Source organism: Rhyacophila brunnea, unplaced genomic scaffold (genome assembly GCF_057557595.1).
Source record: "Rhyacophila brunnea isolate RB1 unplaced genomic scaffold, BYU_Rbru_1.0 scaffold_6, whole genome shotgun sequence".
Classification (NCBI taxonomy): Eukaryota; Metazoa; Arthropoda; class Insecta; order Trichoptera; family Rhyacophilidae; genus Rhyacophila; species Rhyacophila brunnea.
In genome coordinates, this window is record NW_028233276.1 from 13,216,956 (window position 1) to 13,235,434 (window position 18,479).

The following is an 18,479-nucleotide window of genomic DNA, read 5'->3' on the forward strand; positions in this document are numbered from 1 at the left end:
ATGGCCGCTCTTTGAATGGCCGCCCGTTTCCGCCGAGCATTTACACATAATGGTGCGGCATTCCTGATAACCGAAGTGCAGTAATGTCGTGACTTCAGTGGATTGGTGCCTACAGGAACAATAATTGCGGGTGCTGGGACCATTTAATTTAAGAAAAAGAATAGAATCGAAGAGTTTAGTCTTCCTCAGGATATGGCAACATAAAAAAATAACTTGATTGACTTGGTATGTTTGACAATGGAATGATAATTTTAATTTAACCTTAACTAATCTAATAGTTTGCAGTATTCTTCCGTACACTACATAAAATAATATATCCGAGTACGCAAATAGTTTTCGCAATGATAATTGAGATAAATAACTCACTAAATACTATATAAAATCAACTCAAATACTACTGAAGCGAAAAATTATTGATTAAATGCCTTCGGAAAAATCTTTTGTGAGGAAAATTTGAAAAAAAAAAATTAAATCAGTCTTGCGGAAAGATTATGCACAATGGAGAGATTTCATAAACGGAAATTTTCGACAAAACCGCGTTTTTTTTCAATAGCTTTTTGCAGTCTATTAAAATATTCGGATCCTATAAAGAAGATTTCATGTAAATGCTTGGACAAAAAAAACTTTTGTGGTGGGAATTGCTCAGAGGTATATTTATGATTTATTTTGCCACTAGAATCGATGGTAATAAAACAATTTTAGAATAGAATAATTAAATAATTACAAGATAAAAGGAACTTTTTATATACAACGTTTTTAAATATTCTGTTGAATTATAAGGCTCAATATGCTCAAAATTGTACTTGATACGAAGTAAATAAAAAACAAACAAACAAACAAATATAGAATACTGAAAATGTCACTTTGACATTTCATTTTGATTTCCATTGTAACGCACGTATATATTAATAATTTAGTTGCTAGGACCACCTCCTTAGCAACCAATAATAGTCTTTTACTATTTACGGATTTTTTTGAAATAACTTTTCACAAAAAACAGAATTAACTGAAAATGAATTCAATACTGCTTAAAGATGGCTAAAAGTATTAAAAGAAGGCATTGGCATCGTGTTCTGATATATTCTAAAAGTTTCAAGTGTCCAGCTAGTCGGGAAGTTAGTTAAAAATTGATTGCAAGATTTGTAATGGACAAACAACCACCGGACAAACAAGAATACGAGCTAATAAAAACTGTAATAAAATAATAGCTTATTACAAAAGGTGACCGACAGGTAAAATATTATATTCTTACCTTCTTATAGCCTGACTTAGTATACCGCAGGTTGATACATTTAGTGTACCTATTATGGATATGTGATATTTATTATTAAGTACCTAATTTTATTTTCTATTGACATTTCAATATACTTGCTGGGTGTATTAACAGTAGATATCTAATGTACTACGGTATTTACAAAGACTTAAATTTAAAACACATTTTTTTAATACTTACTTCTTTACCTAGTAAAAGGTTTTCACGTTCTGTTATTGTATTAATTTATTATAGATATGGGAATTAACTGTATCATATCCCAGTGTACATGAAGACACCAAAAGACGAAACCCGGGTCGCAGAAAATGACTTAAATGGAATAGTACAAAATTTAATCAATTAGAATTTAATTTGAATAATTTCATATTATAATATTTAAATAATTTTTAATAGTAAAAGAAAATAAATTGTTTGTTGACAGTTCAGTGGTAATATGGATTTTGGACGCCTCCTTTTCTCTTCTTGTCTATTAAAGGGGGGGTTTAGTGTTTGTGTCTTCCATTCTCCACGTAATATTCACGTGTGAGACGACAGGAAAATCACGGTACAATGTGTATAACTCGTGATTATACCTTCCTTTCTATATAGGATTTTACGAATAAGGTCCCAAATATCCTTCCTTTCATGTATATATCTATACCTTCAATATGACGTCAATATGAGTTGGGTGAAGGTTTTTAGAATTATCTTACTATGCTTTGACAAAAACGTGATCTAAAGTGTTCTCCTTCTAGTATAATTCTTATAATAACTACTTGGTTTATGTAAGTTTTAGGAGTTATGTTTGGTACCAGATATACACAATACAAATTATAAATTTATCGACTTTCTCAAACACGTATCCATTGATAGTGAATGAGAGGTTTGACGTGGTATCAAAATGTGTTTTCATTATTTTATGTTGTTTTCTTTGTTGTGGTAAATGATACTGAAATGAAATATTACTAATCTCATCTGAATTCTATCCGTATAAATCGTGTTTATTAATGAAAAGATTTTCTTCGAACTATAAATCGTTTGAGGATTTGATTTGCTTCGATTTGTTTCTTTAATGAGTAGGAAAATATAATATTGTTTTATAAACTAATCCTTTCTTTCTTCTGCACTTTTTCTGAGAGAAAGGTTTTGCTTTCTTTACTACTTCTCTCCAGCAATTTGAAGCCTTCTCATTTTGATCCAAGTTTATTGAGTTCAGTTGATCTACTAAGCCACCGATTTGGTACATTGCTTTCTGATACTCTCTAATATAAAATAAAAATATTTTACTCTCTATCTGTAGATGTCTCCATACGTAGTTTTTTTTTTCTAATTGCTTACTTACAATCAACATTCAACTATACCGTATTATATTTATTTCCAGTTACTTATCTTAATAAACTAACTAATAACTATAACAAAATTATCAAAGGGGTCAAAGAACAACTCTAAACAGGTTACTTAAAAAAAAATCGAGTTTTATTTCGACCATTCATAAGACAGACAAGTCAAACTTTTATAAAATTAATGAGTACCTAGAAAGGAAAACTTATTTTATGTTCTAAAACACATTTCAAACACGGTAAACAAGTTACTTTAAAATCATTAAAAAAAACTAAAATATTATTCCATAGGTTACCTATTTAAAGACTAAATAATGTATTTTCAATAAATTATTATCATAAAACTATTTCCCGTGAATTTATCCATGTGTACTGTTCACTGTATCGCATTTACCGATACGTTGAACCGGGGCTGTGTAGCAAAACAAAATACATTGTTAGCATTAGTGGTAGGAAAACCTCCATAAAACTTCCTGGGTAATGTAAATTTGATTCCCACAATTGCCCACTTAAAGTCGAAATCTTAATGACAGATCACAAAATCGGTGTTTTGGCTACACTTTAGGTATCGAGGGGATCGAAAGAAATGTTTCACCTTGAGAAAGCATCGCTTTAGGATTGGTTTGTCGAATATCGGTTTTTGTTGAAACCAACCTTTTAATGCAGAATGATTTTTTGTATCTAAATGGACCAGAACCAACCGTTTTTTTAAATTGCTTTGTAATGAATAAGTATAGCATTCATATGCTGTGAAAACAACAATTTAAATACCTCCATGTATTTAAATATAGGATAATGAACTTCGTCTCCTGAACATTTGACATTTGGTCTATTCGACAAACCAATTTTACAGCGACGATAGGGTACATGATGGATATTACGTCTATCGATGATTTTAGACTATTTTTAAAAACTATTTACAGACTATTTAAAAACTTCTGAATCAAGCCTATTTGTATGTGAAAATGATTTGCCAGTGCATTAAAAAAACATAGATTTTACATCAGCGTACCTATTCTATACACAAGACTACTTTCGGCCGCTACGGCAGCTATGTAAGGTAGGTTTGTATCGAAGTATTACTACTTATTGTAACAATTATAATAAGTTAGCCGTCTAAAAAGTCAAAACTGTCTATTTCGCTCTAAAATTTACCACAGCCAAAAGAGGTGCTGTTAAAACATAGCACTTATTGTAAAAAAATACAACTAACTTATTTTATTTATTACAATAAGTGCTAATACTTCGATACAAACATATCCTAAAAAGCTGCCGTAGCGGCCGAAAGCAGTCTTGTGTATATAATAGATGCGCAGGAGCAGATTGTATAAATTATATAATTGGATTAGAATAACGTCTTTTCACCAAGTGAAAATAATTAATTTTAGAATTAAAAATCAATAAATAAAAAGTATGTTGTAATTCAAAAATATTGCCGTGCATAATAAATGACTGAGTTCAGCCCTGTAATTAATCCTTTATAAACCAGTTAGGTAACTCCATCTTCCATCGCATAATTTAATTTGTATTATTTTACCTCGGGTTTTATTTTTAGATAATGATTGTTTTTAAAGACGCAAATTTAAATTAAATAACGAATATCACAAAAGAGTCCCGCCATTTTTAAGACGTTTTATAGCTAACTATACAATTATTTTAACTTGTATAGCTAATATTTGTCGTTTTAGAAAACTTGAGTTTATAAACGAAATATAATATATAAATATTTTTAATATAAGATATAATCACTGCATGTTGGCTATTAGGCGTAAAAACCTCGATTATTGATCTGATTGATTTTGATAATCATGCACAACTTTATTAAACTCGTTATTTCGTTGTACCTAGTCACCCAAGCATTTTGAACATATTAGATTGATTAAGACGAGATATCTGTTTAATTGAGGCTTTCCTGCGATTAAGAATGTAGAAATATATAATTTGATTTTTCACGGCGTATAGAAAACCTGTGTTATTAAAAAATCTACCTATATAACATATTATACAGATACGACAATTTCAATATTAAATGTTATATTTTTCCTGAGACGTCATACTTCTATTTATCTCTGTTCTGTTTTGTCACTGTTATGTTGTTTATTCATGGAACCATTATGACATAGTATCTTGTGTCAGTGTAGCCATGGCAAATATATTGCAGAGTATTGTAAAATGATTTTTAATTAGTTTAATTATTAGTAACATTTGTTCAGATTCACTGTGACACTATATTATTATATCAGTCTCATATCGGTATCGTCGGATTATACTATGTTGTCAAACAGGTACGTAGCAAAGAAAATAAATTGATTTATCGAAATATGTACCTATATTATAATAATATGCCAAAATTCTAAGCGTCACTTTGACGTAATGCTGCGATACCGAGCGACCCGCACACAGAAAATCGATGCGACTACAATTTAATATTATGACAACAAAATTGCTTTCCTTAACTCATATACGGGCGTAATATAAGCATATATATTTGGTGAATTTGTCAATTAAAGATACTAATATTGATGCACAGTATAAAAAAATTTATTATTATAATTACGTCATATTACATTTATCAACCTATTCGATAAAAAATGTTATTTCCATCGTCTGTCATTGACTTTCTTATAATATCCTTAATAATTATCTGCGTGGTCAACATTGTTATATTTCTTCACTTACAACTGTTTTTTTTTTGCGTCGATCTTATGAGATGCAAGTTGCAAATGCTTTTTGATTTCTAAATACACTACTTATACTAAATGGATATGGGCGGGGCACATTGCTCGCCGAAAGGACGGCCGCTGGACAAATGCCGTCATCCACGGCCACAGGGTTGCCCTAAAAGCCGCTGGATTGACGAACTGGTAAAGTTCGGCGTAAATACGTGGCAGCGAACGACACAGGACCGAGAGAGTTAGAAGAAACTAGGGAAGGCCTTCATCCAGCAGTGGATTGACCCCGGCTGATGATGATATACGTATTGAATGACATGTTTTTTTGTCAAAATTATTTTTTTTATATTAAAATTTTATTATATACATAATATTATTATGTATGACGTGTACTCGTATACTTATCTATATAATATTTATTAAATTATTTTATCCTAAATACTTATTATACTCAAAATTTAAGAAAGTTAAATTTATTTTATTGAAAATACATAGTTTCCAAAGCCCTCAAAAACTTATTTATACTAGAAAAATAAAGTTCATCAAGTTGGAGTTAGTAGAATTTGAATATATATCTTCACTGCGCGGGTTAGTGATCATATATATTAAGATTTCAGTTAGAATCCCAATTGGAATCATATATGTTATAACAATGGCGCCAATTTTATTCGAAAGCGTTAAAATACCGCGTCGTTATCAATTTAGTTGCACATTATAATTATTTTTTTCCGAGTCGATTCGATAAAAAAATTTTGACATAAAATACGTAAAGTATAAAGTCACATAGAAAAGTCGATTGTCGTTTTTCAAAATCTTCTATTGCACAAGAATGACTAAGTTGCTGCAAAGTTGTGGTTGCGTCGAGTTTGTACGTGCGAGCCCGCTTAGGTACGCGTCCCGTAGAAATGTCAATACCACTGACGTGTTATCAGATATCATTATCACAACTTACCGCCATTTTGGTTTCATGAAATAATATTTTCACCGCCTAGAAACGCGAGACAGAATTTTCAATAACTTACTATATTCAATACCGGCTGTTACTAATATCAACCTACTTCCCACACCTACAATAAAAATACAGTCAATAAAATATAATACATCTAAATAACACTATTGGAAATTGGCTCTTAAAGATTTTGCAGCACTGGTTTAACCAATTGATAAAAGACTATGTTGGGAAACGTACTCAATAAATATGATATAATTATTATGAAATAGCATTTAGTTGTTCATCACTTTCCGTCAAGATCACCATTTATAAGTTGTTTGGTAAGATGTCCAACTACCAACTAAGTTGAATTTTATATATGGATACATAATTGATTAATAAATACATAACTGTTTTTATGGTTGTTTTATTGTATGCATTTGTACACTGTGTTACATTTTAAGGATGTATATACTTATTAGATGATGGTAATTTAGTTTTCTATGTGAATTAAGGGGGGACATGCTCAGCGTAGGTCAAAATGGAGCTTTTGTTCTATTTTAAAAGCATGATCCTGGACATATCTTAAACGTTGTAGATGATCTATTTATATAATTTTGAAGCCTTATTATCCTTTATATTTATTTTAAACATTTGATGACTGCATAAAGTATTTTTATTACATAAAATAGTATTCTTTTAAACCTCTCGCTCTAATGTTTTAGAATATAGTCATATTTTGGTACATAACTGTGCAGTGGTGTTAAGATTTTTTACATTTATTAATTTTTAAACGCATTTATAAAACCATTAGTATAATTTATGATGAGATAATTTTAGTAAAATATTTACGATAAAACATTACATTGATAATTTCTGTGGTCCCAAATTTGACAAGAATTAGGCATTTTATTATTCAAAAAATCGGCAAGATTAACACATTTGAAGATAATTCTAAAGATATTCATTATAAGCTATGTCTTTGACCATTCAAGTGTGATAAACATCCTACGAATAATAATTGCTTTATAATAATTATTGACCTAAGAATAAGGTAGTATTTTTTTGAAATACGCCATTTCTTTTTTCATCCCCCAGTGGTTAAGCTAAAACATACGGCCGTAGCCATAAATTGACAAACTAAAATTGAAGAAGGGAGTAAAATAATGTTAACGCGCGTGTTTGAACATGTACCTAACCGAAAAAAAAATCTTTTTTTTTTAAACGGTATAACAAAACAAAATAAATATAAAGGATAATAAGGCTTCAAAATTATCCAAATAGATTATCTACAACGTTTAAGGTATGTCCAGGATCATGCTTTGAAAATAGAAAAAAAGCTCCATTTTGACCCACGCTGAGCACGTCCGCCCTTAAGTATTTAATAGTTTTACGTCATTCTCGGACAAACACAGTATACTTGGAATGAATATTCAATTCAGAGATTTTTTTAAACTGCTTGATTGAAAGGTTTGATATCGACTAATTATTATAGCTAATGCAATAAATTCGAGTGACGAGTACTTAATTATCATCTGAGATTGTTAGTTCAATTTTATGTTGATAGATATTACTATAAGCAAACAGTAGTTGCAGTCTAGTAATTTCATTCAACGCGTTTCATGCAACGTATAATTCATAACCCACGTCAGAGAACATAGAATTAATGTGACTCGAAATACCTAACGGGTGTGGAGTAACAAGCAACCGATCTCGAGTGTGGAAGAATATGGGAACTTAAACACATGTTAAGAATACGATTTTCATTAACTATTTCTTTTATTCAACGAATAATTCACAAGATTTAAGAATGCACCATTCTGATTATTGGACATACATAATTTTGTTAACAAAAACCGATTGCCAAAGTAGCTTCATTTGGAAGAACACTGATGAGTAGGTATTAAAGAGGCCAATAGTTAAAATTTGTCGCAATTACTATGTTACTGCGTAGCATAGAGGTAAATGCGACGGACGGGGCGTAAACCCAGGAGATGCAGGGTTCGATTCCCGGCCGGGGTGGTTACTTTAAAAAAAAAAAAAAAAGATTTTTTTCTATTGGTTATAATATATTTTCTCAGAAAGTGTTTTTCAAAATTATGTATGTTCAATACAATTTTTCTTCATTCTGACAACTGCTCTCGGTTTATGTACTAACGCTCATTCAATATTGGTGTATTTGAAGGTTGCAACACAGATTATTGCACGTCTATAATGTGTGGTTCATTTTCGTAGGACACTCACACATTCAAAACGATGCGTTAAAATGTAGCGTTTTGAGCTTAGACTATAGATACATCGTATTGAGGTATAGCATAATATCTAAATTCTATTTATTAATCTGTTAGGTGCCCCATGTATTTAAATAATGATAAATATGCATATGACTCTTAATGATTAGTTGTTAATGTTAATGTTAATGACAAATTTGATATGCATAAGTAATCAATTTAATTTTACAGATTTAATGATATCTTCATGTAGGTTTAATTATATGATTTAACTAAAAGCTTAATGTATTTAAGGTACAAATAGGAAAACGAAAGATAGCTTTTAAAGGCTTCAACTCCTTTGTTAAACACGCAATTAAAATAATTACATAATTGCTTAAATTGTACATACTGTTGATTCTACGCATAATAACACGAATTTTGAACATTTGGGAGTCATCGTACTTTGTCACACGCTAACTTTCTGTAAAATTAAATCGATACCTGTAACGAAATAACAAAAGTGTTTTTACTGAACGACATCGAAGAAGATCTTCTTTACAAAATTGAGTCTAAAAATGTTATGCCCAATGATTCATACACTTGTGATTGTGTAGTTTAAAGTATAAATTACATAATACTAATTATGACGAAAGAAATGAAATAAATATAAGCCAGAAGGTTGCCATAATTTGGCCACATGATGCGGCAACCCAAGAGATATCAACTCTTGCAAATTATCATACAATCCGTTAAGCAAGACCTTGTAATAATAAGAATTTCCTGGCTTAATAATCTCACAGACCAGTGTGAGCTTAATTATTACTCCACCCCTATTTAGAATAGCGACAGACAGGGGAATATCCGGAATCATCGCCGATATCTGATATCGCATATTGCACAATATGTTATATTTTTTTTTACTAAAATATTTATTTTCTTAAGTCGGTACTTCAGTGAAACGGCAAATAATTTTCAACTATAGGTGCGACGAAATTTTGGACTCGCTGGCAATTGTAGAGCGAAAGTCGAGCTGTGAACACGTCAATTTGTTTCGTGGTGGCGACGGGGGTATTAATTCTAAAATCGTGTAAAGATGACTAAAAAACGTTACCTATTTACTTGAAAAAGAAAACATGTCAATGAATATATTATTATTGTTACTAATAGAACAATAAACATATCATTAAATGGACGCATGTTGGATTTATATGACAAATTATATTTCGTTCGGCACGTGACATTTGCGCAATCTGCGCATCGCCTAGCCACGATCTTTTTAGACCATGCCTCAACTGAGGTATAGCCTTGTCCCTCTCTATTCAAATATTTTTGTAATATGGTTGGTTTAAGGTTCAAAACATTCAAACAGTATATCATATATATACAATAGAGCAGATCATATTTAGTATTCAATACAAGTTAGCTATAAACGGTCGGGCGAACTACGAAAACTAGTAAAAGAATCAGACCATTTCGTATTATCTATAAAACTTCTGACAAGGCTTGAGAAGTAAGCTTTGGGCCAATTTAAGAAAACATACTAATTCTTGTAGAAACCCTGTCGGATATGTTTACAATATGGTGTGTTATTTTAAATTATCTAGTCTTAGAACTTGTCTTGTGTGTTTTAAAAACCTATCGACAATTAGACACCGATGTACTTTAATAAATTAACCAGCCGACAGTGGCGATAAGATGGCAGGTTTGAATAATAATTGACCAACGATTCATTAAAAAAAATAATTCCAGAAATAGTCACTCCGCCTAGATTACGTCGCAAGATTGCACCAATAACACGCGAGCCATTTCGCTTTTGTGTTTATGACAGATATAACATTTTGATAAGAACGCCTTTCACGTTTAAAACATGCGCCATTTTGTTCTAGAATAATGTTGCTGTGGGTGTCAAAATTAGTCACAGTAAAAACAATGTGATTAGTGTGACACAATGATTGCAAGGCATTTTTTTTGAGAAAGCTTATATGCCAAATGCGTGTGGGGTAAATATTACATCTAACGTCACCCGTACGATACTATTAAATCTAATCTAAATTATAATCAAAAGTGAATTGAATTACTTATTTATTGGCTAAGTATTTCAGTGGGTCTATTCTATGCTTATCGACCGCTAAAGTGATAAAGTGAAAAATATTATCAAACTTAGGGTAGGTTTGTATCAAAATATTAGCACTTATTGTAACAATTACACGAAGCCGGTTTTTATTGTTGCAATAAGTGCTATATTTTAACAGCACCTATCTTGCTGTTGTTAAAATATCGCACTTATTGCAACAATAAAAACCGGCTTCGTGTAATTGTTACAATAAGTGCTAATATTTTGATACAAACCTACCCTAAGTTTTATACTATTTATCAATTTAGTGTTCGATAAGTATAGAATAGACCCACAGGTAGAATTGTGTTTAATTGGAGGTTTCTAGACATGGTTGCCAACCACAGAAATTAACCATCATTATGCAAAATATGTAATATAATTATATTTTAGACTATAATTTTGGTTTTGTAATATTGACGATACGGAACATATTATACAGTACATCAAAATACTATAATTTTGCATTTTAGTACTGTATAACATCGTTTAAATTAGGAGAATTATAAGACAAATAATATTCGATAATTCTATAAATAGTATTTCAATTATTACGTATGTTTAATAAAATAATTATAAGATAAAAAGAACTTTTTATATACTTACAACGTTTTTAAATTTTCTATTGAATCATATAAACTTGACTTGACTAGCTTAAACGATCAAAACAAATTGTACTTGATAGAAATACTGAATAAATATACTGAAATGTCATTTTGACACTTCATATTGATTTCCATAGTAACGCACGTATATATTAATATTAATAATTTAGTTGCTAATACCCACTTAGCAACCAATAATAGTTTTTTTTATTTTATTTTATTTTTAAAGTATCAACTGTCACTCTGACGTTTAATCGTTTGTTTACGTAAGGAATTGAAAATGGCCGACAATAATAAATTCGCTGCCTAGGCAATGGAACAATTCTAAACTATAATTTTATACTGCATAATCGTCACTATTGCAGTATCATACTGTGGCGTAAAGGTAGTGTGTTCGGCTGATAACCGAACAATCGGTGGTTCGAATCGAATCGAGTGCATTTTTTTCAAACTAATTAAAAATACACTCTGATCTGATTTCCCAAACGCGCCAAAAGAAGTATAACTTCAAAAAATAGCATGCTTTTAGTATGCAGGTCCAATTTTTTTTTCTAAAGGAAAATATCAGTAGACAGTCTAGAAACATTAGTAGAAACTCTCGAGCTAAAAAAGCAGTGGGAAAAATAGTTTTTAGTGGACACAAATGTCCACGATTTTCAATAAAATATTTAGCAAAAAGAAATAAAAATGTCTATCAGACTGAAATAGGGTTTTATATTAAAAATAATTACAAGATAAAAAAAAACTTTTTATATACCACGTTTTTATATTTTCTGTTGAATCATATAAACTTGACAATTCTATGTATTAATAAATACTTTTTTTGTACTTGATAGAAATACTGAATAAATATAGAATAAATATAGAATACTGAAATGTCATTTTGACATTCCATATTGATTTTCATAGTAACTCACGTATATATTAATAATATAGTTGCTAGGACTGGACACACAGGAAAAAATTTGTACTGGACAAACAAGAATACGAGCTAATAAAAACGTGGTAAAATACATTACTTGTGGAAAAAGAAAAAAATGTATAATTTACACATCCAAGTGATTGTTATTTTTATAAGTATAATATCGTATGTCAGTCAATTTATGATTAAAATTAATATAAATAAATACATCTGGGGCACGTTGGCCTTCCTGGATCTATCCAGTTTAAACCATTTGATTAGAACCAGTTCTTTTTTAGTTTAAATTTCACGTTGTGACCGTCCTGAATTCTAATTTGTTGTTATCCACAATGTTGCTTTTAAATAAATAAATATCTCCAAGTGACCTGCTTCGTTCAATTCACCCCAAAAGGTACCTATCAATAGTATTAACATTTTTTTTGATACCCCTATTTACAACACACTCATTTATTATACATATACCAGTTTGTTGTGTAAACCCACACGCATTTCCAGAAATTTAAGACGCATTCCTCGAGATTAATTTATTCGCGGAATGAACACATTGCAGTATAAGTATATTTAGTTTGGATGTAATGTACGTTTACATTAAATAATAATGGGATAATTTGAGTGAATTACGAGCAGTGACGTTCCGTGGGGGTAGGCAAATTGAGCGTCGCTTGGAGGCGGCAGTTACCCGAAGGGCGGCAAATCGAGGATTATCATTTTGTATATATATAAATAGCTACCAAAGCTGAGTACTTAATAACGAAAATATCTTTCCTTTAAAAAAATCAGCTCACCGGTTAGAAACAAAACGTATTAATTGACATAAAAGGTTTAACATGACTGTATTTTTTTGTCGGGTTGGCGATGTCTAGTTTACTTCCGTCGCCCTTCGACGTCCTTGGTGACCAAATACGACACGAGCACTGATGATAAAAATTATTGTATAAAAAAATAGGGCGGCATAATGGTCCAGCACAGGGGCGGCATTTTGTCTGGGGACGTCACTGATTACGAGGAAATATAACTATAGAGACTGCTCAATTAATTGAAAATGTTGGCTAGTTTATAAATAATTAAAGTATATTGGATGTTTGAGTAAACAAAACTTTACAGAATTATAAACTATATGTGTATATAAAATGCGAAGACATAATTTTTCAGTGAGTCGTTTGTGACTCGGTCATAAATAATAATACAAACGATACAACTTTTTTCACGTATATCATAGAGCTGTTGAAACCTTCAATGTGACAAAATTTAAATTTAATATCATAGTTAACGGTCTCACAAAACCAAATCTACCCTGCACCATACCCGATCTTAATCTATCGTATCATGAGACCCTACGTTTCGTGTGAAGCATTTTTTTTTATAACTTGGAATGTCTCAGGTGCAGTACGCGTACTCAAATTAACTGAATTTCTTTTTGTCTTTTTTCTTTTCACCATGTCCAATCCTAATAGGATCATCACACAGAGTGGAGGTTTATATTAACACATTTGAGAGTAGAGTAGAGAACTTATGCATAACTACAATGACCCATAATTCTTTGGAAAAATAATTAAAAATCTGAAGAGGCGTAGTAAAATAAAATAGATTGCGTTAAATATTTTTAAACCCATCTATATACACTGTATGGTAATAAAAAAAACGGAAGATTTGACGACTTTAAAATATTCAAATGGATCTGATGAAAAATCACATGCAATATCAGCAGAAGGCATTACCACAAAATGAAAGGTAGAGATACTGGTGAAACCCCATTTAAACGGGTTGTTTATGTTTAAAGTACGTCTTATCACCTATAAGAAAATATTAGTAAAAAAACGTGTAAATGTGTAGTTGATGTTCATATTGAAGCAATTAGTTCGACCAAATAAGTCAGACGAAAATTGAAATAATTAAAAGTAATAAGAACTTTTGGGGAAATCTATTTTAATGCAATATGTGTCATATCAAAGGAAAATTTATTCCGTTAGGTGAAAAATCTATCGAAATGTTTGAAGGTTGTATTTAAATATTTTTTTGACAATGTAAATCATGAGTAGGTACGGCGTCTAAGACAGACTGTCTATACTCTATGTTTCAAACGACCGAATAAAGAATAAAAATGGATTTCTTAAAACAAAATTAATCTAAAGCCAAAAGATCTATAATATTTGAGACTTTCAAGGTTGTTTTTCATCGTAATAGATTTTTGGGTTTCCACCGCGTGTACTTCTTCCTTCTTTTTTCGACGTTTCGGGCTCGTTGCGGAGGTCATTATCAAGAGATATCTCTGGAAGAAAGAAGTAAACGCGGTGGAAACCCAAAAATCTATTACGACCAAAAGATATAAATTAAAGGACTATCCTCAGTATAAAATAACGGATGTTCACGATAGCCATAACATAAAAATATAATATACTTGTACGTACAGGTACAGTAATATATTATTTTAAAAGTTCTAATACTTCATAATAAATCAAGGACGCTCGTAATAAGTAGGTATGTGAAGAAAGTCCTAAATAGCCTGATTTATTATCGACTTTCGATTGGCAGTCTGCAATTATTATTAGCAGCCTCACAGCAAAAAGCTTCGCCAATAAATAAGTGCCCACCTCCATACCGACTAATCGATTCACATCAAGCCAGCATTTGAACGCCAGAGCTTTTGATACATTTCTCATGTCTACCTCTTTAGGTAGTATTTTGAATTTGGTGTATATTACAATACATTATGTATATCATTCCGAATTCATGTAATCGTCGAATCCGTGTACAATGTACAAATTCGATAAAATCTAAAGTAGGTTTATATTAATATAATACTTTTGCACATTTGAAAAAAATGTAGATATTTAACATATTACGACTAAGGATTCCAATCCCGGGATCCCGAGCTATTTTCGATACCTATGAATCCCGGGATTGATAAACATAATCTCGAAGCTTTCGGGATTGATTTTTTTATCAATTTTTATGGAAATTAAAATAAAACAGAAAAAATACTTTTAATAACAAATAACTACATTAGAAATAAACTGAGTTTGAATGAAGTTTGATTTATACCCATGTGTACGTTGCCGATTCATTTTATTTTTTCACATAAATTAATAAAAATGAGAAAGATTGGAAAATACAATACTTCATACTATTAACAAAGTAATTCCACCATGATCTCATACGTTTTACGGCAGTTTCATATTTGGCTGACTAATTAGATTTATGAAGCGGAAAGATCATAAGTAGGTACACCACGATTTGCTTTACTATTTTAAATCTCGCTAACCCATTTATTCTATATTTATTATAAGTCTTTACTATCAGAAACAGCAATCTCATATTAAATTCACATTATTATTTGTATTACAATATTATATACTCCATTAAACTTATGTATTTCCAAGATTGACCGTATCAATATTAACAATAAATGTCTTAAATAGTATAAATTATACTAGATTTATTTTTGACCAATTTTATCAATGTTATTTGTAAATAAATAAATAGTGCATATTAAACTTTTTTAGTCATACCTACGTATTTGTTTCCATTGAAACAAGACTACAATTTACTGATGGTGTTGGTAAGTTTTTAAAATTCAATTAAACCCTGCGAAAACCAAACGATAATAGAAGATAATAAAAAAAATACTCATATAAATCTATAAGATATCTAAAATTATGCAATTAAATCATACATAACTTTGGATTTTGTATAGATAGAATACTATTTTGTATCTCTCACAGTTCGGTTTAGGCATATATTAATTGAGTACTAAAAGTACTAAAAATTTTTGCGTTATATTCAATTAATCAATAATGAAGTATGTTTTGATTATTATCTCTTATGGCTTGGTTTTCTCATGGTTTAATTAGATTTTAAAAACCATCCAAGACTATTTTTAAATTGTAGTCTTAGTTTAATAAAAAACAAATACGTATGACTAATAAACTTTAATGTGTACTATTTATGGCGGATCTAAAAAGCCTACCTCCACCCTTCGCTACTGTTTTATAATAATTATTGAAAGAAAATAATAATAATTTCATGTCACAACTTTATTATTTAATTTCAAAACAATAAAGTAGAACTTTGAAGATGGCACTCATTATTTTATTAAAAAGTTTGAAGTGTATTAAACACTAAATATTATAACTAGATTAGTATATCTTAATATCTGTTTCAGCGCAAAGAATATAAAAAAAATGAATCAAAGATCAGAAGTAATTATGTATTGTTTTATTATTATTTATTAAAATATTATAATTTGCACGCCCCTGTTTTACAATCTTTTTCGCATACAACCGTGAAAATGCAAATATGAAAGAAATGTTTGAGTCGGCCGCTAGGGTACAATTTTTAACGTGATTTTTATATCTCGAACATTTTATTTTTACTCACCCTACAATAGGGTTCATTTTATTGGCAATGTGTGAATATTTTTAATCGAAAAAAAATCAAATTTATATTTAAATTCATTGGCCCGCCCTACTTCCGCACGTAATTTAAAAATACAAAGCTTGCAATTTGAGACATTTTTTTTTGATAATTTACATTTTAATAAATTAAACAATACGTAGGTATCTCCAAATATTTTCAAAAAACTACGACGCTCATTTTTCCGTGCGTCACGTTCTTTTTCTTTCAAAACGACTTTTCCAGTGGTTATAATATATTTCTCACAGGTATTGAGTGTCTCACACGCTGATGAGTAGGTTTAATAATCAGGATGATATTATATTCTTAAATCTTGTGAATTATTTGTTGAATAAAAGAAATAGTTAATTATAAAGAATGTTACATTCTTAAATCTTGAGAATTATTCATTGAATAAATAAAATTTTAAAACAATTGTTATTTAAGATGACATTGGTGATATAAATTATAAAATAACATTAATTTAAGCTGTTTTTTCATGAAAAAATACGTATCTGTTTGCATGATTATGTCATATGCTACTTTGATGTTATAGATAAATCATCATAAATTGTCCGGTATTCGAATTTAGTACTAAGCTAATCACAGTATAAAAAGTATTGAATGATAAATATGTAAAATATTAGCATGTGGCACCGTCACTCAGCGGACAACTTTTACTGTTAGATCTATAGTTGTATGGATGTTGTTATGGCACAATTATATACCTACTTAATTTATGGGAAATTTTGGTAAAGGTAATTTAATAATTGTATGACTAATTTGAACTGTTTTAATCTTCTGACGAATTGATGGCGACATCAGCGTCAAGGAAAATCGCCGCTATAGCTTGAGTGGTCATCTGATCGTAACCACATACATAAGTGTCAGTATTTATGTGAATACGTTGTGCGATTTCCGTAATATGTTCATCCTATGATTTCCTTCATATTTCCTACATGAACAAGAAAAGAGATTCTGAATATACTGAAAAGATCATAACTCACCTCCACTGGCAGCAGTTAGTGTATCAGGCGCAGTATCTGTGAGTCCAGCCGAACAGGTCTCACTAAGGGGTGACGGATCCGACGGTCTTCCGGGGTTTGCATGGGTACCCCGGCTTCCGGGTAGCAACGATTGAGCCTCTTCCACGACAAGCCTCTCCATAGGGCGGCGGGGACCCACCCCGGGGCCCACTGCTCCACGTTCCAACATGACACCATTCGTAAGGGACCCAATTTTTATACTCACTATCCCATCAATTAGATTAACCCATCGGAGTATCGTTTAGAGATTGCTAATTAAACTTCCTTCATGACACTTTTAAATTCTTTATTGTTCTTTTAATTAAATCGATTCAATTATTTATTAATGAAAAAACACTACTTTTGTCATTTCATTGCCAATAAAGTTATATCTTACTTATATATTGTTTTATACTTATATCACAGTTTTGTAAATTCATATTTACTTAATTCAATTAAGTACTCACTGTTGTTATTGAATATTATTTGTCAATATGTTTATATAATATTACTCTCATCAACAGCTTGATTGAGAGTAGAGGTTCTTTTCTAGTAAATAAGTTCTAGTACATAAAGTAGAATATTGATTTTTATTTATTAAGTAGTTTACTTTTAAAGTAAGTAGCTATGTTTGAAAATATTAATCTTATTGAAAATTTAATGAATTTATGACACATATTATGTAGCGTAGTTTTTTTTTATCCTGAAACAAAAAAAATAATAGTAATTAGTGAAATTTAAATTAATAATATTAAAATATTATCTTAAAGGATTATTAGTAAGATTTGTATGTACTTATAGTTTGTATGTTTAAGAACATTAGTGGTTATATTTTTATTTGCCAATCAATTAAAATACAATTACATAAAAAAGAATTTTAATTTCCTGACATAAATGTTTCTGGGCATGTGCTGGGCAGCGAATAGACTAAAGGTAAAAATATATTATGATCACATCATGTCGTTTTTCTTGGTATTTAAAATGTTATCAGACTGATGCTCCCAATCCCGTAGC

General features: G+C 30.3%; 1 protein-coding gene across 1 annotated transcript in view; it reads right to left on the bottom strand.

The window, feature by feature from the left end:
• Window positions 1-17,655, bottom strand: part of LOC147065215 (potassium voltage-gated channel subfamily KQT member 1-like) — a 306,976-nt gene extending 289,321 nt beyond the window's left edge. The window contains exon 1 of the mRNA XM_085956690.1: window positions 17,448-17,655. Within this exon, the coding sequence (XP_085812816.1) occupies window positions 17,448-17,655 (208 nt within the window). The remainder of the gene's footprint in view (window positions 1-17,447) is intronic.
• Between the last annotated feature and the right edge of the window lie 824 nt (window positions 17,656-18,479).